The sequence below is a fragment of the Lacerta agilis genome, chromosome 3, assembly GCF_009819535.1.
Source record: "Lacerta agilis isolate rLacAgi1 chromosome 3, rLacAgi1.pri, whole genome shotgun sequence".
Classification (NCBI taxonomy): domain Eukaryota; kingdom Metazoa; phylum Chordata; class Lepidosauria; order Squamata; family Lacertidae; genus Lacerta; species Lacerta agilis.
In genome coordinates, this window is record NC_046314.1 from 7,369,620 (window position 1) to 7,394,043 (window position 24,424).

The 24,424-nt window shown below is 44.5% G+C and overlaps 1 protein-coding gene across 2 annotated transcripts in view; it reads left to right on the forward strand.

Annotated features, from left to right (window-relative positions):
• The window catches only part of SPRED2 (sprouty related EVH1 domain containing 2), an 82,391-nt gene that overhangs the window by 24,892 nt on the left and 33,075 nt on the right, over positions 1–24,424 (forward strand). Inside the window, exon 1 of one of the 2 annotated variants that reach the window (XM_033142716.1) lies at positions 21,267–21,375. The exons of the other annotated variant lie outside the window; for it this stretch is intronic. Within the exon in view, the coding sequence (XP_032998607.1) occupies positions 21,359–21,375 (17 nt within the window). The 5' untranslated portion in view covers positions 21,267–21,358. Of the gene's footprint in view, positions 1–21,266; positions 21,376–24,424 lie in introns of those variants that run through there. 2 annotated transcript variants of the gene reach the window in all.

Genomic DNA, 24,424 nt, shown 5'->3' on the forward strand with positions numbered 1-24,424 from the left:
GCCTTATGGCGGTTCCCTCACTGCGAGAATCGAAGATACAGGGAACCAGGCAGAGGGCCTTCTCGGTAGTGGCACCTGCCCTGTGGAACGCCCTCCCACCAGATGTCAAAGAGATAGACAACTACCAGACTTTTAGAAGACATCTGAAGGCAGCCCTGTTTAGGGAAGCTTTTAATGTTTAATAGACTATTGTATTTTAAAATTCTGTTGGAAGCCACCCAGAGTGGCTGGGGAGACCCAGCCAGCTGGGCGGGGTATTATTATTATTATTATTATTATTATTATTATTATTATTATTATTATTATTATTAATTAGCACCTCAGGCTGCTGTTGACATAGTCCAAGGGTAGCCAACAGGGTGCCCTTCAGTTATCATGAACTAGAACTAGAATTACAGTGGTACCCCGTGTTACATACGCGATCCGTTCCGGGTCGCGCCACGTAACCTGGGCATACGTAACGCGAACCAACAAACAAAAAAGAAAGAAAAAACCCGGAGGTTCGTGGGGTTTTGCACTTCTGCGCATGCGCGAAGTGCGCAGAACACTTCTGCGCATCGTGCACACTCCATGGAGGACTTCCGGGTCGCAGAGGTGCGTAACTCGAACGTACACAACACGGAGCGTACGCAACACGAGGTATGACTGTAGTGACAGCCAGTATGGCCAGTGGTTATGGGGTTTGGAGCCTGCAACACCTGAAGAGCTGCCTGCACCTGGTGTGTTCTTGGTCACCTGACAACCTTGTTACTGAAACAGGCTTCCAGATCAGAGGGTACGATTGATAAGCAAGCTCTCATCTTTAAGTGCACTGTGTCAAGCAAGCTTTTTCTCCAGGGGGACCCACATCCCTTCCCCAGTGCCTGCAGTGGATAAAGGAGCTAATCGTAGTGTCTCCCAGTATGTCCTGGGGGACAGGGCTTCAAGCATCTCTAGCAGATGTGTGCGTTAAAATTGATTCCTAAACACCTGATCTATCCAGCAGCTTCCCCAGAGCCATTAGTCAAGCCAATTCATGTTTTTGCAAGTTCTTAACTTGTATCTGTGTGGTTTTAACATCTCGGTGATGCGCTCTTGTGTTCCAAAAGTCAGCACACTAGCTGTTCTGGAGGGATTATTATTCTTCACTTTGAAAGTAGTTTTGAAAGAAGAAAAATGACCACCGCACCCATGTTTCAGAACCACACACAAAAAAGGTGAATAGTGAACTCTGTGTGCGTGCACTCACAATGGCACTGTGTAAAGGGAGTTGTTCTTAGGCTTGGATATGAGTGTGTTCTGTCTTTCATTCACTTTGTGGGGGAAAAGGGGGCTTTTATGTGGTTCATGAAATGTCCTTTACTGCTCGGAAATCTGAAATTGTTCAGTCCTATGCAGTGATTGTGCCTAGGAATTCTGCACGTGTCTTTTCCTCCTTCTGATGCTGCTCCAATAGAGCAGGTGTTTTTTTCAATCGAAAAAAAAATGCACAGTGAAATCTTTCATTTTAATGGTGTGTGAGAAATACAAGCAATACTGCGTGGAACGGGAGTGCAGTTTGTATAACGTTACACTGAAGCGTAAGGTTATACCGGCATATAGTTTATCAGAAGAGGTAGGGAAGCCTGTGGTAACTTTACACTAAGCAGTTACATCCTAAGAATTTGACCTGTGGTCTGAGATGCCTTAGTGAGAGGACTTGACCAGCAGGGGTTGCAGGCTGTTGTGATAACCCAAGAATCCAAAGGCACCACTAAACGTGATTGGAAAAGTTCTTAACCTGCTGCTGGCCCGTGTGCAAAGGGCTACGTAGCAAGTGCTTCGGTTTTATCTCTCTAAAATAAATAAGAGCAGTTGCATTTGTAGACGAACTTTACACGCTTTCTCTAGGGCTGATAATAAGCTACCTTCTCACTATGCCAAAGTATGTATAATTCAGCTCTGCATTCTGCTCTTGCCAATATTGTGTGTGTGTGTGTGTGTTTGTTTGTTTGTTTCTGTATTTATAATCAGCACTTTCATAAAAATGTATAATGGTGGTATGTATCATATAAGAATGTGATATGCAGCATATCATTTTAAAAGTGATTTTATAAGTTGTGTGTCCTTGTTTCTCAATTTGATCCTTTTACATGGTTTGTATGATTTGTGATTTTTTATGCCTTGAGACTTGCCATTATTTTTATTGATTACAGATTAGTAATCCTTTATTGTAATTGATAAGTGTAAACTATGTAATTATTATTTGCTGATCTGTAATTTTACTGTTTACTATTAGGTTCTAATGGATTGTTGAATATTGCTTTATTTGATATAAGTTGTTTATTTCAAAGTTGTTGGACGTTTTGCCTTGGATCGGATTGTTATTAATAATGTTTGATGTTTTATTGTGTGTTTATATGTGTTGGAAGCTGCCCAGAGTGTCTGGGGCAACCCAGCCAGATGGACGGGGGCATATATTTAAAAATTATTATTATTATTAAGAATAAAATCAGTGAAAACCATCCATAAATACAGTTTGGTTAAAAAATGAAAATTCATACACTCTTCAAACCTGGTTCAGTTGTGGGTTATTTCCTTACCAATTATTTTAGAAAGCTGTTCTGTAGTGTTAGCATAGTTACTACTGTCAAGAGCTGAGATATCTCTAAAACTATGCAAATACCACTTAGAAATCAACCTGGCCATTGCCAACACCCCAGCAACACTGAACACAGATAAGCCCCAATGGTGGAATCCAGTATGGTCTGAGTCCTTCGTCTCCACCCCCTTTAGCTGCTCTTTCACCCCCTAAATCTGCTCTGGAGGGTATGTGTGAAAAGGAACTGGAGGTTCCATGGCATATGTGGGTAGACATAACTCATCAGTTAAAAGCAGTTTAAATGGTTAATCTTCTTTAAGAGGTTGGGGAATGTAGAGTAGACTCAAGTGCCTTGCTAACCAAACCAATTCAAAGTAGCATGAATCAAGAGTCAAAGAGGGGAGAGCGAAACGACACAGAAGCAATGTATTGCAGAACTATGAGGAAAATTAAAATGTTTGGGTGGAGGGAATACCAGAAGGATTTATGGTATTGGGTTATAGCGTTTGAAGAACACAACCATAGCAGAATTAGTTCCCATGTGTTGAATTCAACACTTACAGTGACTTTTCCATATGACCTTATGGTGGCAGAGGGACTCAGGAGCAGCTTCTGTTTCACCTGTGATATTCTGTGAAGCAACCATTGCAGTTTGGCCCTCATACCGATCTTGGGCAATGCCAAGGCCTTCTGTCCTGGATTTAAACACCGTGTATGTAACCACTTTTGTCTGGACTGGGAATGCCTGTGTGGCTTATCATCAGTGGTGGTTAGTTCCTGTTGGCAACAACTGGCCATAGAAATTACCCATCCACCACAAGGAAAAGTACCTCATATCACTAGTTCTATAAGAATAATACTTGCATACAACATACTTTCATGGGCATTACATCAGATCTGGTGTTGACTGAGTCTGTTATCAGTACAGATTATCCTTTCTGGATTATCAGTAGGAGTGTTTTACTTTGAGTCGAGTGGGGTTATAATTTCCCTAATTATATTCTTCTGGGTAGAATATATGTAGAAATAGTATAGGTATAATGGTGGTGATTTTTCATCACTTACATTAGGAATAGCCAACATGGCGCCCATCAGATGTTGTGGACTCCAGTTCCCATCTGCCCCCCAGACAGAATGGTGAGGGAGGATCAGAGTTGGGGGTCTGCAGCATCTGAAGGACACCACGTTGAAGCCCCTTGACTTCTGTGATACCTAGATAAATCTTTGAGAAGTTCTGGCTCTGTCATCTGTACAGTTAAAATGTTAAAGGTGAGCTTCACTATTAAATGTGTCTTTGAGCTGGATGCTGGTGAGGGAGAAATTGAGCTGTAATGCTACGATATGTCCCCAGAACATGGATTTGCATGACATTTGTCTTCAGCCTAAGCATTCTGTTACTGAATGGTGGCGGTGATGCCAGTGTTAGAAACTGAGATATGAAATGGCACCTTAAACCTAGGTTATGGGTGTAATAACGGAATGTCTAGGCGTGCATTTTTATAACAATACAAAGCTGAAAGTGAGTGAACTGCAGTCTGCAGCTAAAATATTATATTCATGTTTCACATGGTCTAGTCCTTCCCCTGCCCACCCCCTAACATTCCTAAGAGGGTCTCTTCTCCGGTCGTCAGAGAGTAGCTGGAAGTGGGGAGGCAGTTCCTTCCACTCTGCAGTTTTACTCCAAAATCTTAGGGGCGAAGTACACTCATACCCCGGGTTGCGCACGCTCCCTGTTGCATACGTTCGGGTTAAGAACACCCGCAACCTGGAAGCGTTTCCGGAGCGTGCGCAACTTGCGCGCAACCCCTGGATGCGCAGAATGCTCCTGTGCATTTTGCGCATGCACAGCAGCACTCAAATTGCGCTACTTCCAGGTTTTCGGGGTTTTTTCCCGTGCGTTCAAGATACGCACGCACGCGTTACGCACAGCGACCCAGAACGGATCGCGTGCATAACCCGGGGTTCCACTGTACTGTGCCCAGAGTTCAAAAACTGCTTGCGCTAATAAAATCCCCCAAAATGTGCCTAGAACAATGGGAGTTTCAAACACTGGGTGATACATTTGACTTATCTATCAGTTGCACGTGCCAGTGGCAGATTATAGGGTTGCGTGCTCCTGCTCTGTAAAATTAGTCCATTTTCACCCCTCGCTAAATATCCAGGTTGGTTCCTCTGCAAATGGCATATGTAATCCAAACTTGGTAAGTCAAATACAGGTTTGTCACACTTTGGGAGGGGATTTACCTGTCTCCTGTCTATTAATAGAATTAGGTTTGGATACTCCAACTTGTGTTGCCATCTCCAAAATATACCTCACTTGCATGTTACAGGTGCTGCTGTGAATAGTATCTGACAAGAACTTGATACCCACTGTTTATGACATGATTTGCAATTCCCCAAAGCAGATGTGACTAAAGTGGCAAAGCATTTGAAGGCAAATAGAGCAGAACAATTTTTAAAAGTAAACTCCTCTTCCGCTGCATGACACAATTTGCACAGCTTTGGTTTATAGCAGCAAGAGCCTCTGTTACCAATAGACAGAAAAATAGCAACATGGGTTATTTACAAGATCAAAGGGAAAAGGCTCTTGGACTCAAAAGTCAGCGAATTTGCCCATCAAAACTGCCCAATTGTGTGCCAGTGAGCACTAGGATATGACTGTCAGTATTCAAAATGACCATAACAGGTTGGAGAACTGGACCCAAGCTAACAACATGAATTTCAATAGGGACAAACGTAAGGTTCTGCACTTGGGCAGGAAGAACCAGATGCACAAATATACGATGGGGGACACCTGGCTTACTAGCAGTACATGTGAAAAGGATCTAGGGGTCTTGGTAGACCACAAGCTTAACTTGAGTCAACAGTGTGATGCAGCAGCAAAAAAAAGCTAATGCTTTTCTAGGCTGCATCAACTGAAATAATAGTGTTCAGATCAAGGGAAGTAATAGTATTGCTCTATTCTGCCTTGATCAGACCACACCTTGGAATACTGTGTCCAATTCTGGGCACCGCAATTTAAGAAGGATGTTGACAAGCTGGAACGTGCGCAGAGAAGGGCAACCAAGATGATCAAGGGTCTGGAAACTAAGCCTTATGAGGAGCGCTTGAAGGAGCTGGGTATGTTTAGCCTGGAAAAGTGGAGATATGATAGCCATCTTCAAATATCTCAAGGGCTGTGACACGGAAGGTGGAGCATGCTTGTATTCTGCTCTGGAGGGTAGAACTCGAACCAATGGCTTCAAGTTACAAGGAAGGAGATTCCTACTAAACATAAGGGGAAACTTTCTGGCAGTAAGAGCTGTTTGACAATGGAATGGACTCTCCTTGGAGGTTTGAAAGCAGAGGTTGGACGGCAATCTGTCACGGATGCTTTAGCTGAGATTCTTGTATTGCGGGGTAGTGGCGGACTAGATTATCCTTGGATCTTTTCCAACTCTATGATCCTATGATATGATTCTACTTACCTATTTATCTACTTGCACTTTGACGTGCTTTCGAACTGCTAGGTGGGACTGAGCAGGGACTGAGCAACGGGAGCTCAGGGTTACCTTTACCTTTACCTTTAACCTGGAGCATAAGAGACTGGTGAGATAGCAATAGGGGATCCACAGATTTTGGTTTGGCCTAGTAGCCAGCCGTTATTTATGGTTGTCATAGATCTCTTCCCAAGAGTCATCTGCCATGCTCAGAGAACTTGGAGGAGGGATTTGATCAAAAACACACTTGAACTTACTACTTCCCTAGAGCCTGGCAGGAAGCAAATGAGAATTTAGCAGTAGAAGTGAGTATCTGATCCCTCCTTCTGAGTTCTGTGCAGTTTGCAGACAATTTGCTGGAATAGAGGGGGCTTTTCTGATCACTTTGAACAATACTTATATTTATCTGTCTTGCTTGGCATGCCATAAGTGATTAAAATTATACATTACAGGCCCTGAAACTCAGGACCACCTTTTCGGCTAATTTGCCTTAGCCTTGGTCCTATGTATCTTCCTGACATGGACACTTGTCGCCATGCCCTGCTATTGTTCTCTATTTTATCTGTATTATCCAGCACGATTTTACATCCAATGTTTTAACTGTATCTGTAGTATTCTTTGTATAATCGCGCCAGGCCACTGCCTGGCCTTTTACTATGTGCTATGGCCATGTGGCTAATGCAATAAATAAATTGATTGATTGATTGATTGATTAAAATGTTAAAGCAATAATGCAAAACTCAACAACTCAAAACAGGACATCAGTCACCTATGCGGAATAAACAGTCACAACCAAGCAAAAACTGCAGTTAAAATGCTTGAGTAACTGATTCTTTTAGGGCAGGCACCCCCAAACTCGGCCCTCCAGATGTTTTGGGACTACAACTCCCATCATCCCTAGCTAACAGGACCAGTGGTCAAGGATGATGGGAATTGTAGTCCCAAAACATCTGGAGGGCCGAGTTTGGGTGTGTGTGCCTGTTTTAGGGCTTTTCTTTTAGTGTTAATGGCTGTGCACATTTTTAATTCCCCCCTCCAATTGTTCGATGTTCCAGATGCATGCAGATGCACGCTGATTGGCTGCAGCCCCGTGCAATTCATAATCTAGTTGAAAAATGCATGGTTTTCCTGGTGGGTGAAGATGCTCTTACTTGCAGAAAAGTCCCAAAAGCAGTTGTTTTTTATGCTTAGGGGAGATAATGGCATATTGGGGGGGGGTGGGACTAGCAACCCTGTTCCTTCCTCCTTCAGGTAGGCAAAAGTATCCAGGGACCACTCTACAAGGGGGCATGTGTATTCGACTTCCCCCTCCCTCTCTTTTGTACTGCAGCTCCCATGTCCCCCCCAGTCTGCTCTGGAGGTGTGTGGGGGGGGCCCTCTAGAATGCATTTGGGAAGGGGAAGCCCCATCATAAGTAGAAGGGCGCTTGCACAACATTGGATTTCACCCTCAGTTGTTTGTTCGCTTTAGCATAAACATAAAAAAATGGATGCGTTGGATAGATTTGTGGGATCCTAGCCTTGTATCTTATAAAACAGCCAAAACAAAACCGGCATTTTGAAAAGGTGCAAAGAGAACAGCTTTAATGATGATTCCTTTTCTTTTACTGTTACGGAAAAGCTTGCCAGCAGCATGTCTAGGCATGATGTTTTGTAGCATCCCTCTGTACAGTCAAATTTAAACAGTGCTGGGGCGTGTAATGAATTTAACTAAATTCCTTGTGTGGTGCTCCAGGGCATCAACAAAGAAGCCAAAGGATGTTAATCTTGGAAGCGAGAGTAGTCTGCAAGTTGTCTTGGTTTATAGATAACTCTTCTTAGTCCTGCTGGTACCCTTGATTATTCACCTGATTATTCTTATACTCCTGATTATTCTTAAAAATTGTCCTCTTTTCTAAAGTTTGACATCGGCATGAACTATACCAGGGGTCAGCAAACTTTTTCAGCAAGGGGCCGGTCCACTGTCCCTCAGACCTTGGGGGGGCGGACTATATTTTTTTTTGGGGGGGGGAATGAACAAATTCCTATGCCCCACAAATAACCCAGAGATGCATTTTAAATAAAAGCACACATTCTGCACACGTAAAAACACCAGGCAGGCCCCTAGAGATGCATTTTAAATAAAAGTACACATTCTACTCATGTAAAAACACCAGGTAGGCCCCACAAATAACCCAGAGATGCATTTTAAATAAAAGGACACATTCTGCTCATGTAAAAACATGCTGATTCCCAGACCGTCCGTGGGCCAGATTTAGAAGGCGATTGGGCCGGATTCGGGCTCCCCGGGCCTTAGTTTGCCTACCCATGAACTATACTGTGTGTGGACTCCAAGTTCATGACTGCTGTGTTTGTGGTTGACAAATTCTTATGAGTGCATCGTGTTGGCAAAAGATTATACCAAGTCCCTCTTTTTCTCTGTGTGGAAAGAATCCCTGGGTTTAAAAGGCTTCACATTAATCAGAAGTTTGTTTCTAAAACTTCTGGCTCCTCTCTCCTCCCCATCCCTTTTCCAAATTTTAGAATTGCAGCCCTAATGCATGCATGCATGCACCAGTGCAGGAGTGCATACTGCTTGGGAGAACTTTGGCAGACTATGGAAGCAGGTAATGTGTAGTGTAGCCCTGTAGACCTCCCAGGAGAAGTGTGCATTTGCTTCTACATCTTACCAGTCACTGGCCACCTGAGCCCCAGCTCCATTTTAAATTGTCATTGTGTGGTACCTTGACTATGCAAATGCTTGTGAGTCACAAACGAGTTGTCTATAGCAGGAGTCAGCAAACTTTTTCAGCAGGGGTTTGGTCTACTGTCCCACAGACCTTGTGGGGGGCCAGACTATATATTTTTTGGGGGGGGGGGGGATGAACGAATTCCTATGCCGCACAAATAACCCAGAGATGCATTTTAAATAAAAGCACACATTCTACTCATGTAAAAACACCAGGCAGGCCCCACAATAACCCAGAGATGCATTTTAAATAAAAGGACACATTCTATTCGTGTAAAAACATGCTGATTCCTGGACTGTCCGCGGGCCAGATTTAGAAGGCAGTTGGGCCGGATCTGGCTCCTGGGCCTTAGTTTGCCTACCCATGGCCTATAGCAGGCATAGCCAAACTCCGGCCCTCCAAATGTTTGGGACTACAATTCCCATCATCCCTAGCTAACAGGACCCATTGGTGAGGGATGATGGGAATCGTAGTCCCAAACATCTGGAGGGCCGGAGTTAGCCTATGCCTGGTCTATCGGGTACATAAAGGTGTCAGGATACACTGAGCTACAAATGGTGTAGTACAGTAACTTGAAACCTGCCACCTTCTCCTTCTAAGAGTAAGCACAGTGCTGCAAAGGGAAGGAACTTCCCCTGCATTGTGTCAGGCCCAAAGGCTCTGCACTCTAATCCTTCATTTATTTTATTTTTATTGGTGGTGTTAATTATTTATGACGACTTCCAAGAAAGGGCATCATACAAAAGCACAACCTAGGCAATGAAACAGGAATGAATTGAGTGGCAGAATTCACAACAGAATCACGGTTCCTAAAAACTCCGACATTTTTGCAGTCTCCCTCTCTCTCTCTCTCCCTCTCTCTCTCTCTCTCTCTCTCTCTCTTCCCCGACCCCCTTCTCCTAAGGCGCACAGAAGAAGACACAATGGATCCTTTCTGCCCCCGTCAATGCTTTCCCCTGGGGAAATGGCTTTTCAGATGGATTGTGTTTAGTAGACATCAGGTGGTACCCCCATAAGTTAGCTTCCAGCCTATGTGCTCAAGTAAAATAGTTCAGGCAAAACTAATTCCAGGGGCATGTTTGTGCCTGATATGGTGTCATTGCCAGTAGATGCAGAAAAAAATGTATAGGAGAGCTTTTGTATATTTACCTGAAAAGTGTTAATCATTAGTGGAAGGCAAGGGGGGGTGGAATCCACATGCCAGCAGCTGTAGGAACAGGCAGGAACAACAGAGGCAGAAGCTGGGCATCAGGTTTGTTTGTGCAGTTTGCTAGGAATTCCCTAGTTCAGCTCTTACCTCCCACATGAACTCTCTGCATGGTCACAGGCCAGGTGCTCCCCTTCTAGCCTTACCTTCTCGCACCACCGGGGCGCGGGTGGCACTGTGGTGCAAACCACTTAGCCTTGGGCTTGCCGATCGGAAGGTCAGCGGTTCAAATCCCTGCGATGCCAACCTAGAAGTTCAAAAGCACGTCAAAGTGCAAGTAGATAAATAGATACCACCCCGGCGGGAAGGTAAACGGCGTTTCCGTGCGCTGCTCTGGTTTCGCCAGAAGCGGCTTAGTCATGCTGGCCACATGACCCGGAAGCTGTACGCCGGCTCCCTCGGCCAGTAAAGCGAGATGAGCGCCGCAACCCCAGAGTCGTTCGCGACCAGACTTAACTGTCAGTGGTCCTTTACCTTCTCGCACCACCACCCTATCTGATGTATGGCTATGATGATACCGAGCAACATTAATGGGTTGCTGAATAGATTGCTGAGGGAAACCCTTACATGCATCTTGGGGGAGGAGGAATCACACATAGTAAGGGGCTTTTGGCCCCACCCCAGGGTCATATGTAGCCCTTTGGGCCTGCCCCAATGTCACATGAGCTAAAACCCTGCGCTGCTGGGGTTCTTGTTCACATGGGAAGCCATGGGCCTAGGCTTCTCCCTGCAAATGTCCACATCTAAGGTGTGTCGAGTGGGACCAGCGGTTGGGGGGGGGCACATGACCTTGAGGTGGCTCCCACAGTGCAGTTCTGACCTACAAATTCACACATGTACATGAAGCGCATGTGAAGCTCTTTGTGAACACACAGATCCTATGGGCCTAGGTTCTTCCTGGGATAGTGCACGTTTTGGGGGTACGAATTACGTTTGTTCGACTAACCCAAAACTTTGCCGGTTGGTTAGCTGCTTACATTTGTCGTCTTACTTCCCCTCTCCCGGGATTCTAGAAGGCAGTTCCTAGAGCAAAGAAGAGGAAGTGTCCTCTCAGTCTGTCAGAGGCTGTCTTCACATATACAGGAAGTCCCTAACTCACCAACAGTTTGAAACTCAATGGCTACCCTCACCTGGTTTAGTTGGCCAGTCAAAGCAGTTCCTGGGGTGTGGCCGCTGTTGCATGCTGACAACTTTGAGGTGCACAGGTGAGATCTGAGTGCAGGGTTGTTGCACTGGCAATGAAATGATGTGACGACAGGATGGTATTGTTATAAAAATTAGGTTCAACCCCAGAAGGGAGTCCACAAACCCAGGGGAGAGCCTTAGTAGGGCTCCCCTCCTCTCAAGAGCACTTATGAATAAATAGAGATGATACAGAATCTCCCAAGGCAAGGCGATAGCCCTTTATTTGTTACTGCTGCAGCAGGGTGTCTTGCAAGCAAAAGACCACGAACAAAGGCGCGCAATCTCCTATATAGACTTTTGAAATTGCCCCCCTCCAGCTCAAGACCACCCCTCCATACATTTGAATTACATCACAAATTGGGAGGGTCTGGTAGCAGTGATCTGAGCATCTTGGACCCTGCCCCCATGTCTCCTCTTGCCCTCCACCAAAAACCCATCAAGTGAAGCAAAAGATATTTACATTTCCCTATATCCCAGCCAAGTTAATCACACCCTTTTGTCTGACACTCAGATATCAGGATGCCAGAGATTATCATTCAGGCAGAGGGCTGCTGAGTAGCTGGAGGGGCAACCCCCCCCCCCTTTGTTCCTGAGACAAAGAAATACTTGGTCAGTTGGGTGTCAAAATGGAGTGAGGCCTGTCTGCTGTTTTTTCAGACACGTGGCCTTATTTGTTTTGGTACATTAATAACAATTATTATATATAAATAAAATACCTTAAAATTCTTACAACAGTATCAAAAGGGAAGGCAACCCCGAGCCACACCCGAGGGCTCCCTTTTATTAGCAATCTCACACACTGGTTAATGATTAGTTCCACAGGAACAACTTCAAGGACCAAATAAGGAAACATACAGCCCAATGGTGGTACATCCATACCATATAAGAAAATGCTCCTACACAGGGTACTCTGGTAACACCCCAGAACTTCCCCAAGTGACATCTCCATTGCGTACGTGCTCATCCTCCATGCCTCTCTCTCTCATGCACCCCTCCCGTGCTCATCTTCCAGAACTTTCCCACCACTTCTTTGTTTTGCTGACCTGTGTATCCCATCCTGACGTTCCAGGGTCAGCGTGGTTTGCCAGCGCTGTATTTCTAACCTTGGCAGAATCGACGTGGTTTGCCAGCGCCAATCCGGCCATATTCCCTACACAGGGTGGGGACCAAAGGTGAACAAACTACCCCAGAAGGAGCGCAACGTACCCCGCACCAGAGGTACCTACTCCCCTAACATACCATTTAAAGAAATCCCTCAACACTCAGCTCTTTGGATCTTAGCTCCTACCACAATATTGATTTCAAAGGAATTTCCAAACATGTGGTCTTAAGAATAGGGCATCATTGTACATCCTAGGATCCAACTTCAATCACTCGCTGGTTTTATTTATGCTTCGGTCTCTTTAATCCCCAATGCCAGTTTCTTAAATTTGGATTTGGGATGCGTTTATGGGAGCAGCACTGGGTGTTGCATACCTTATTTTGAAGCCTTGGGATTCTGAACATGTAGCTTCTAGTTTAAATTGTATCATTTATTTATTATTCTGTACATTTTTAATGCTGTACATTGAAGCATTCAGTTGCACGCATGGACTTCACAATTTATTCTTTCCATTACCTCACTGCTTGTGTGAGGGGTTTTTTTTTTTTTGCTGGCATTGGATAGATCTTGCATTTTATTGGTGGAAACTGCTTTAATTGTTAAAAACCCATCATGTTACAGTTGATCTGTTTTACCGTAAAGGCTGGAGTTTAATGTTTCCTCCTTTATTTTTTTTTATAAAAGGTGTTAAGTCTGCCTTGGTTATTAGATGAGGGAAAGTGGAGTATCTTTTTGGGTTGGGCCAACTTAAAGTTCACTCCTAACTTCAAGATGTTAAGTGTTTGAAAGGCCTCCTCAGGATAATTATAGGCATACAGAGTTGCTTTTCAACAACCTTGGTAAATCAGTGGATAAAATTGTGTTTCTTTCTTTTTAACCTGGTAAAAGTTGGGTGTTGCAGAAACCCGCACCTTAAATTCAGCTCCTGAGAGATGTACTTCCTTCCACCTGTGAACCTATTGAAGGGAGCAAAGGGTGCTGACAGGGTATTGAGGATTTAAGGTGTGGGTTCTGCAACACCCAGAATACACACACAAATTTTGTTTTGTTTTTTAAATCATTTTTATTCATTTTCTAAGAAACAACAATACACAAAAACAAATACAAATACTGTACTACAATACAAAAATAAATGAACAAACAAACAAAACACCAAAAATTTCTTATAAATCTGCCATATAGTAACATTGTCAGGTGACTTCCTTCACTCCCTTTCCCCTAAATTTCATTATAGTACATCTTTAGCAGTTTGTTCAGCCTAATTTCTTAACCATTTGTAAGTTAAATTAACATATTGTCTATCAATCATTTATTACCTTCTACATTTCCTATTTCTAAAATCAAAACCATAATTAAAGCTGATAGCCTTAAATTTCTTTTCTAAGGTAAATAATTTACTAGATATTACAATATTTTTTCAAAAAAAAATGCACTTTAATTTTCCCCCAATCTCCTTCCACCGTCTCCTCCTTCTGGTCACGTAGTCTCCCAGTCATTTCGGCAAGTTCCATGAAGTCCATCATCTTCATTTGCCATTCATCTATCGTTGGTATCTCTTGCGTCTAACACACACACAAATGTTACCTACATTGATTAGCCGATAGGACTGGTGCTCAAAACTGGTACTGGAGATAGCACTTTATGGAATCTGGCTTCACGAAAAGCCTTCTTACATTTTTATAAGTAGGTTTTGTAATGGGGTCACCAGGTTTTCTCTGACAGATCAGCTTCCCACACCACCACAGAGTCTGAGACTTTCTACAGTGGTACCTCGGGTTACGTCCGCTTCGGGTTGCGTTTTTTCGGGTTACAAACCCCGCAAACCTAGAAGTGAATTTTGACGTGCGCATGCGCAGAAGCACGATATCACGCTTTGCACATGCGCAAAATGGACGCTTGGGTTACATACTTTTCGGGGTGCAAACAGCACCCCGGAATGGATCGGGTACGTAACCTGAGGTACCACTGTACTTCAATTTCTAGGTAAAAAGATGACCCCTTCATGGATCACTGCCTTGTCGTGGCGAAGGGGCTTGAATTACTCAGGGAAGCTATGGACAGGTCAAGATGGACAGGTCATAGTGGTGAGTTTGGACCAAACGTGATCCACCTGGAGAAGGAACTGGCAAGCCGCTCCAGTATCCCTGCCAAGAAAACTCCATGGACAAAGACAACAGGCATATAAAAGATATGATGCTGGAAGATGAGCCCCTCAGGTCGGAAGGCGTCCAACAAGGATAGGTGTGCCTGGCGTGCTCTGGTCCATGGGGTCACGAAGAGTCGGACACGACTGAACGACTGAACAACAACAACAAATGGCATTTATCATCTAAAGTATTATTAGACTATTATTTTTAGGTTTCTCTGTCATATACCTGACTGTTCCACTTTCCTGAAACCTTTCCTATGATACGCATTTTCAAAAAGGCTATTAAAAGTGAACCCACTCTTAGAGCTGGCTTAAATCCGGGTACTTAGCTTTTTACATTCAAAGGGGACATTCGTCCAAATTGATTCATGGTGCCCAAGAAATGCTAAAGTTTCTGTCTATTTATATACCTGATTTGTTTCAAGAGATAAATTTCTTTGCTTAGAAAAACTAGGAAGAGAAGGAATTGGATATAGATCAGAACTGAAGCATTTAAACTTATTCGATTTGGGATCCTTAGAATTGCATACAGAAGTTTTGTTTGCAGTCACCCAACCCAACATCCAGAATATCCACTGCCTCCACTCTCCCATCTCCCTATCTCCCACCCTGAAAAAGCCCTTCACCATTCAAATATCTTACTGGCTGGACTAGTCCACCTCCCATCCACTCTGCCAGTGTTTGCATCCAGCAATCCAGTATAGCTCTGGTCATGCTTGGGTACAGACTCAAGTTTTTATTTGGATGTAGCTCTCTGGACAGGTTCAGACCTTTAGGTCCAGGGACAGGAAAGCTGTAGCCCCTCCTGATGTTGTAGCCCAACAACATCTGAAGTGTGACTAGCCCAAGGTCACCCAGCAGCTGCATGTGGAGGAGTGGAGACACGAACCCGGTTCCCCAGATTACAAGTCTACCGCTCTTAACCACTACACCACACTGGCTCTCCAGTGATTACAGCTGCAGCAGGAACGGTAGTAGGGAACATCCATTTAGTTGCATTGTGCAAGGGTCTGTCAGCCATTGGCCTCCCTTCTCTAGTGAGATTCTGGCACTGCAGCTGTGTTGACCAGGCTAGTGTCGAAATGTGGAGATAGCTGGTGTTCGCTGCTTGGTGGTGTCTATAGGTGGCCAGCACCTCTGGCCTTGACACAACATGCTGTCCAGTTTGGTGTAGTGGTTAAGAGTGGCAGACTCGTAATCTGGGGAACCGGGTTCGTGTCTCCACTCCTCCACATGCAGCTGCTGGGTGACCTTGGGCTAGTCACACTTCTTTGAAGTCTCTCAGCCCCACTCACCTCACAGAGTGGTTGTTGTGGGGGAGGAAGGGAAAGGAGAATGTGAGCCGCTTTGAGACTCCTTCGGGTAGTGAAAAGCGGGATATCAAATCCAAACTCTTCTTCTTCTTCACAAGTAGTAAAACCTCATGAGGAAAGTGGCAGCGCCAGCCTACCATCGCTAAAGCCTGAAACCTGTCTCATGTTCCCAGAAAGATCTTGGTATTGTAGTGTGATCAGCTAGGCTCTTCTGCTTGCCTATTTTTAAAAACAGTTGTACCTTGGTTCTCAAACTTAATCCGTTCCGGAAGCCTGTTCCAAAACCAAAGCGTTCCAAAACCAAAGTGTGCTTTCCCATAGAAAGTAATGCAAAACGGATTAATCCGTTCCAGACTTTTAAGAACAAACCCTAAAACAGCAATTTAACATGAATTTTACTAGCTAACGAGACCATTGATCCATAAAATGTAAGCAATAATGTATAAAGGTAAAGGTACCTCTGACCATTACGTCCAGTCGCGGACGACTTTGGGGTTGTGGCGCTCATCTCGCTTTACTGGCCGAGGGAGCCGGCGTACAGCTTCCGGGAAATCGTGGGTGCGCGCAGAGCCAGTGTGGTGTAGTGGTTAAGAGCGGTAGACTCGTAATCTGGGGAACCGGGTTTGCTTCCCTGCTCCTCCACATGCAGCTGCTGGGTGACCTTGGGCTAGTCACACTTCTCTGAAGTCTCTCAGCCCCACTCACCTCACAGTGTGTTTGTTGTGGGGGAGGAAGGGAAAACTTCGGGTAGTGTCAAAGCAGGATATCAAATCCAAACTCTTCTTCTTCTTACTGACTAGTGATTTAAATTGATCTGATTTAAATAATATCCACCCTGTTTCTGGGTTTTCTGCGTTCGGGAGCCAAATCGTTCAAGAACGGAGCTGTTCCAAGTTCTGAGGTACCACTGTACATATATGGTGGTATATGAATAATTTTGTGAATAAATAAAATGTGCACCTGGACTGCCGTCCCTCTACAGACAACTATGAATGCCTGTTTTATGCCTGTTACATAATTTTGCAGACAGCTTAGATAGCAAAAATGGGGAGAACGAAGACTAAGGTTTACACATGAGAAGCAGCCAAACAGGTTTGAAGTGGATCCAGGAGTGCCCCAAACAATTCTAACATTATTGGACATCCAAAGATTGTAACGGATAGGTGTGCTATGACCAGAAAGTATGAATAAACCGTATGCATGCAGAGCAAATGTTTCTCAACCACCCACCCAAAACGATCGCAAGTTACAGGTCAAAATTGCCTGTAGAATTTACAGGAGAAATTCTAGAAAGCTTCTGCCTATTTTGCAGATTAGAGAGACAAGCTTCAAGGGAAATCTGTGAATTCATGTTAGAGAGTTCAGACGCAAATACAAGCCCCCCCCCTTCACTACTTCTCCTTTTGCAGCGGGTGCAACACAAGTCACAGGGTGACTATAAATGCACATAGAAACTCTGCCTCCATACATGATGTCAGAAAGACAAGAGACTCACTTCCTCATTCGAGCAACACAGCCAAGAGGAGCAGATAAGGAGACAGACATGTGGAGATGTGTGAGAGGTACTAATATAGCAACCGCCACCCGACTTTAAGGGAGGAAGAAGACTCAGGAAGGTACAAGAAAAAGAAACAGCACACACACCCGTCTCCTCCTACAACTGCTAGCACATTTGCAAAGCTTAAGCAGGGTTTGGTCTGGTGGTTTCAAGTTGGATAGGGGGCTGTGTGTTGAGATTACTGCATTGCAGGGGGTTGGACTAGGTCGGGTCCGGCTTCCTCAACCTCGGCCCTCCAGATGTTTTGGCAAATTCAGGTTGTAAAATTAAAGTGGATTTGGTGCTTTTGCACAACAAACCGGTTTCTCCCTGCCATCCCCCCAAAACCACAAACCCTTGACTTCTTGCAGTTAGGAAAGTGACAGGAAAATGCACTGGAAAGTGTGGGGTGAGAATTCCTTGGTGTAACATTGTGTAACCTCCCTTCAATGAAAATTGGAGTGAATGCCCCAGAAACAGCCGCTATGCAGACAAATCAGGATGAATGTTCAGTAAACAGATCTGTCTGGAAGCAACCAGAGTGTGAAAAGCTTGTCTTTGGTTTGTTTTCAAGTACACCCCCTGCTTGCTTCAGGATGATAAACAGGCATGTTATGGTGTTTTTAATCTCTCTTTGGGAAGGAAGTAAGCTTTTAAATAAACATCAGATACCTTTCCATTTCTGCTATCTTGAATGAAAATGAAATCTTTAAAATACCTTGCTATTTGTGTGTGTGTGTGTGTGGTGTGTCACACTGTGCTCTTGAAACCGTTTCAAAGGTACTTCATAATTTCCCCCTTTCTCTCCTTGAAAAATCCAAGTGAATTAAAAGCAATTAGAGCTTCAAAGCCAGCTATATTTAAAAATAGTAGCATTTTTGTGCATGTTTCTTCAATAGAATCCTTCGCCTGTTGGAAACAGCAAGCCTGGATCCCTTCCAGTCTTCCTCTATATTATTTGATAACTTAGTTGTGACTAAAGCCTTTAACATACTCTGAATATTTAGATAAAATGCTACTTTTTAATTTTAAAAAGAGCACTCTGTGCTCCTTTTGATCTGACTCACTTATCCCTTTCATCAACGCCTGCCGTCCTCTTCACAAACCACTTCTGCTACTGAGCTCTGTCATCTGTAGGCTGCACAGTTAATGCAGGATTGATCAAAACTGGGTGGTTGTGTTGCATAGCTATATTTACATAAGCATGCAGAACTATCTGCCTTCTTCCAGGCTTCTCTCGGATGTCAAAATCTACCCTAGCCCATTTTTTAAAAAACGAGAATTCTAGTTACACTCTCTTCTCTACATACCTCCTAACTGTCCCTGCAGGCAATTCCAGTGGTTGGTCCCAACATGTGGAATTAGGGGGGGGGCACCTGCTTCTGCTCTCTGATTGTAGCCCCCCTTCTCTTAGGTAGAGGCTTGTCCTGTTCCTCCGCACCCTTCTTGAGAGCCAGTGTGGTGTAGTGGTTAAGAGTGGTAGACTCGTAATCTGGTGAACCGGGTTCGCTTCCCCACTCCTCCACATGCAGCTGCTGGGTGACCTTGGGCTAGTCACACTTCTTTGAAGTCTCTCAGCCCCACTCACCTCACAGAGTGTTTGTTGTGGGGGAGGAAGGGAAAGGAGTTTGTGAGCCGCTTTGAGACTTCTTCGGGTAGTGAAAAGTGGGATATCAAATCCAAACTCCTCCTCTTCTTCTTCTTCTTCTTCTTCTTCTTCTTCTTCTTCTCTTTTGTAGGAAGCTTATAAGGTAAAGGGACCCCTGACAGTTAAGTCCAGTCGCGGACGACTGGGGTTGCGGCGCTCATCTTGCTCTATAGGCCGAGGGAGCCGGCGTTTGTCCGCAAACAGCTTCTGGGTCATGTGGCCAGCATGACTAAGCCGCTTCTGGTGAAACCAGAGCAGCACACGGAAACGCCGTTTACCTTCCCGCCGGAGTGGTACCTATTTATCTACTTAAACTTTTGACATGCTTTCAAACTGCTAGGTTGGCAGGAGCAGGGACTGAACAACGGGAGCTCACCCCGTCGCGGGGATTCGAACCGCCGACCTTCCAATTGGCAAGCCCTAGGCTCTGTGGTTTTTTAGACCACAGCACCACCCGCGAAGTTTATGCTAACATCCAATTTTAACTTGCTTATTATAGGGGAGCTTCAGTTCTGGTTTGCTGGCCCTGGCCTTTGTGGCTCTTACACTTGGAAATGCAAGTGTGCAAATGCAGGAGAGCGCTTGTGTGGTAGAACCCGGGGGTAAGAGGGAGTATTTGATTCTCCTACAACTTCACCCCTCTTCCCCCCCCCCCCCGGTGTTTAAATCAGTTGGGCTCCAAAACCAGAAATATGCTCAACTTCTGGGAGCAAAGGGGTTTTAAAAGGAGAATTGGTGAGTGCAGAAAGGGTTAAATGCCCCCTTCTCCCCATGCCAGTTCTCCAATACAAATGACCCCTCTGCCCCTCCCCCAATGACAGGGATCCCCAAACTAAGACCCGGGGGCTGGATCCGGCCCAACCGCCTTCTAAATCTGGCCCACGGGCGGTCCGGGAATCAGCATGTTTTTACATGAGTAGAATGTGTCCTTTTATTTAAAATGCATCTCTGGGTTATTTGTGGGGCATAGGAATTTGTTCATTTTTATTTATTTTTCAAAATATAGTCCAGCCCCCCACAAGGTCTGAGGGAAGGTGGACTGGCCCACTGCTGAAAAAGTTTGCTGACCCCTGTAAGCCCCACGTGGTCAGCCAGATGGGACCAATATGTAGTTCCATAATGACCAACAGCAAGTCACGAACGGGAGGAAGAAAATAAAAATATATAACGGAATTCTGCAAAAATCTTTTTTACAATGACATTGTGATAAATATTTCAGTGCATTTTAAGGACAGATGCTCTTTTATCAGGGGAAGCTATTTTTAACAGATTCCATCCATAAGCCACAATGCAAGGCTCTTGCTAACTTCTCAGAGGTGCTGTGTTTGCCTCGGCTGGTCACTGTTTTGTGCAGGTGTGGTCTATTCCACCAGATGTATAAAGGTAAAGGGACCCATGACCATTAGGTCCAGTCGCGGATGACTCTGGGGTTGCGGCGCTCATCTCACTTTATTGGCCAAGGGAGCCGGCGTACAGCTTCCGGGTCATGTGGCCAGCATGAATAAGCCTCTTCTGGCGAACCAGAGCAGCACACAGAAACACCGTTTACCTTCCCGCCAGAGTGGTACCTATTTATCTACTTGCACTTTGGCGTGCTCTCGAACTGCTAGGTTGGCAGGAGCTGGGACCGAGCAACGGGAGCTCACCCTGTCGCGGGGATTCGAACCGCCGACCTTCTGATTGCACCAAATCGGAATAGCACCAGCCCCTAGCATCCTTAGAGGTCCTTAAGTAAAATGTTGCAGCTTTCAACCTCTTGGCATTGGAAGCAGTGCTGAGGCATTCAGTTGGTTCAGGGCAATGCAAGGATGGTTGCTCAGTGGTGAGAGCAGGATATAAATGGTAATGTTGTTGTTCAGTTGTTCAGTCGTTCAGTCGTGTCCGACTCTTCGTGACCCCATGGACCAGAGCACGCCAGGCACGCCTATCCTTCACTGCCTCTCGCAGTTTGGCCAAACTCATGTTAGTAGCTTTGAGAACACTGTCCAACCATCTCATCCTCTGTCGTCCCCTTCTCCTTGTGCCCTCCATCTTTCCCAACATCAGGGTCTTTTCTAGGGATTCTTCTCTTCTCATGAGGTGGCCAAAGTGAGGTGGCCAAAGTAATGGTAATGGCAGGATGCTGTTGTTGGTTTTTAAAACAACACCAACTGAGAAGGTGGAAGAGTAAAGTGGAAGTGTTTGGTCAGTTTTTGGTTTAATTCACTGTGGGAATGCTGAAACATGAGGAACTACGCAACTGGCCTATAAAATGAAGAATAGTCCTCGGATGACTCATCTAGTACAATGCAGTATATTTGTCAAGGAGACTGAATCATACAAGGAGGGGGGGGAGTCACTTTTCTACTAACCAGCTGGTACTCGAGTCAGCAAGGCAATCCATTTTATCGTATGGTTTATTGTGGCAATAATGGTAAAAACTGCACGCGGGGTTATAAAATGTAGAGGAAATGGCATCTGTCGGCAGGTACGTGTGTTCCTCTTTTAGATGGTGTGTGTGCCTGGGCTCAGGTAGCCGGATTTTTCCTCTTTCCGTGGTTTCTAGTCTCCCTCTTTTTTAAAACAAGCCTGTAAATTCTGCAGTGGTCTGTTGTGGGAAGAAGGCACATTTTAATGGGTTACATTTAAAATGTTTCGCTGAGGAGAGTAACTTGTGCCTACATGACTCTTTAGGACTGAAATGTGGAGTTGGGAGGGTGCCGGGTGGGGGGGCCTGGAGGAGAGAGATGAAGGCTACCTGTTCATGAACTGAGCGACAGGACAGAAAGGGAACTGGAATTTTGAATGGCAAAGCATGTCATTGGGGACTGCGGCTCTTAATGTGTATTAGCTGGCAGGTGACTAACATTCCTTGAAGGATGAGTGTATCTATCATAGGTGATTTGAGTTGTGATAAATTAGACTTTAACCAACGGTATATGCTCTTGCCCTGGGGAGGATTTCCCTCCCACCAGATTCAAAATGGACAATTTCTTTTATACTTCACAAAATGCTGCGTTGCTATTTATTTTTGTCTGTATTTCCTTTATGCAGCATTATAAACAAAAAACAAAAAAAAAAAAACCCATGGATGAAAAAAAAGACAAATTCAACCACAGGTGGAGGTACATTTATGGAAGTCTGTGGGGACACTTACATATTGCCAGTGGCCTCGTGGGGCGGCTTGCTGATCCAGTAATCCAACCGTTCTATTTATAGCTATGCCTGTAAAGCATAACAAAGGATAGGGTCGAGGCAGTTTTGCTGATAGATGTGCCTAAAGGTAAAGGTAAAGGACCCCTGACAGTTAAGTCCAGTCGCAAATGACTCTGGGGTTGTGGCACTCATCTCGCTTTGCTGGCCGAGGGAGCCGACATTTGTCCGCAGACAGTTTTCCCGGGTCATGTGGCCAGCATGACTAAGCCGCTTCTGGCGAAACCAGAGCAGCGCACGGAAATGCCGTTTACCTTCCCGCCGGAACGGTACCTATTTATCTACTTGCACTTTGACGTGCTTTCGAACTGCTAGGTGGGCAGGAGCTGGGACTGAGCAACGGGAGCTCACCCCGTCACGGGGATTCAAACCACTGACCTTCTGATCGGCAAGCCCTAGGCTCAGTGGTTTAGACCACAGCGCCACCCGTGTCCCAGTGGTCCCTAGGTCCCCACAATCCTTCAAAGCCCCTCCAAAACTTTTAAGCAGGCTTCACCAGCAAAAGCTCATCTTCCAACAGAGCCTAATTCTAAAATGACTTATCCATGCTTCATCTCTCTCTCCCTCTCCAATCTTCCTATCATGTCCGTATCTGTGGAATATTTTGCTGAAAGACAGAAGTGAATTTTGATAGAGAAACGTTATTGAATAAATGCTTTCCCTTTTGTATTAATTTGATAACAACAACAAAATGCAAACGTAACAACAGCAAAGAAAACACAGTAATCAAAAAATGTTAATCATAAGGCATCACAGCCTGGAAGGACAAATGCTTTGACACACCGTTCGGCAAGCAATATTTGCCGATAAAAAGTATTAATGAACTGTAGCCATAGCACATGTGACCATGCTATCTACAGGGAGAATTGTCTGGGGAAAGTTTTAGAAGAAACAGGAATAATAGTAGTTGTCTAATGACAAGGATATCTTGATTTTTTTTAAATGACATACATCATCTGTATGTCTTCTTTTTTTTAAAAAAAAGTAACAAATAATTGTCTGAGGACTGTTTTCAGCTGTGGATGCAATTGTAGCAGAATTATCAATTCATTAAAATTCTCCCCTTCTGTGTGTTCACCCTCTCAATATGACATCTAGTTATTTTATTAAAAGCAATTGTACCCCACACTGCGCATCTTTCAGTATTTGAATTCTACAATTATCTAAAAGAAGCAGGAGCCATCACTTAAAAACAAACACTTAAAATTTACTTGCTGCAATGAAGCAAAAGTCTGCTGGAATAAAACAAAGTGTTCACCAATTGGCGAAGAGGAAGAAGAAGAAGAAGAAGAAGAGAGAAGAAGAAGAAGAAGAAAAGAAGAAGAAGAAGAAGAGAAGAAGAAAGGCAGAGAGGATATATGTATATGTCTCTGTTTTCACAGTTTATTACATGCTCATTCTCTGGACATCAGGGATGGAAACTTGTGGGTGAGTGGTTCCTGGATCTTGGAAGACTGAAAGTTGCCTGCCCTGCCCTGTATAACCTCCCAGTTGGATTACTATATGGGTTTATCCTTGGAGTTGGTCTGGGGGCTGCAGCTTGTGTACTTGTGGGGTAACAAAAGGCGAGGTGGATGAAATACCCTGAGTTGGATTATATTGTTTTGAGTGTTGCTTTCAATCTTTCTTGTCCCCACTCACCTCCACCCCCATGTTCATTTTATTTTATTTTGAAGAACAGAGTTTATGACCCATAGGGCAGAAAGTTGGGCGGAGGGAGGAACAAAGGAGGAAAAGAGAAGAGAAATAAACGTTTGATGTAAATCAGAAAATGTATCTCATTCCAAAAAAAATGCCTTTTGTTGGAACGTTAAATAAAGTGATGTTTCGCTCGAAAACTTGGTTCAGAGATTTACCTTTTCACCTAAGGAATTCGTGTCACTTTTCAGCCTGCAGTTCTCTTGTGGTTTTCAGTACTGTGATCAGTAATCATTAAGTTCCCCCTTTCCCCACCCACGGTCTCAAGCTGACAGGATCAGATGCACAGATCTAATCCAAATAATTTACCCAAAGTGCCACAATAGTCTGCCCCTGATCAAACAGTGAACCCCAAAGAAACACACTTTCAAAGAGAATGTGAAATATGAATATAGTAAACCAGGCAAACCGACAAGGATGTGACGAGAGCGTGACAGGTCGCACAATGCCCTTTTTGTTGCTATCAAGGAGGGTGGTGTGTATTGGATGGGTCTGTCTGAATCTCCATCACATAAACACAGTGACCTTGGACTTCCCCATCCAGTTGTGTGAGGCCGCTCCACAATTTGAGTGTTCCGCTAATCTTCCTTTTTGTTTCTAACTTGTCTCACTCATCAGCTGGTTAT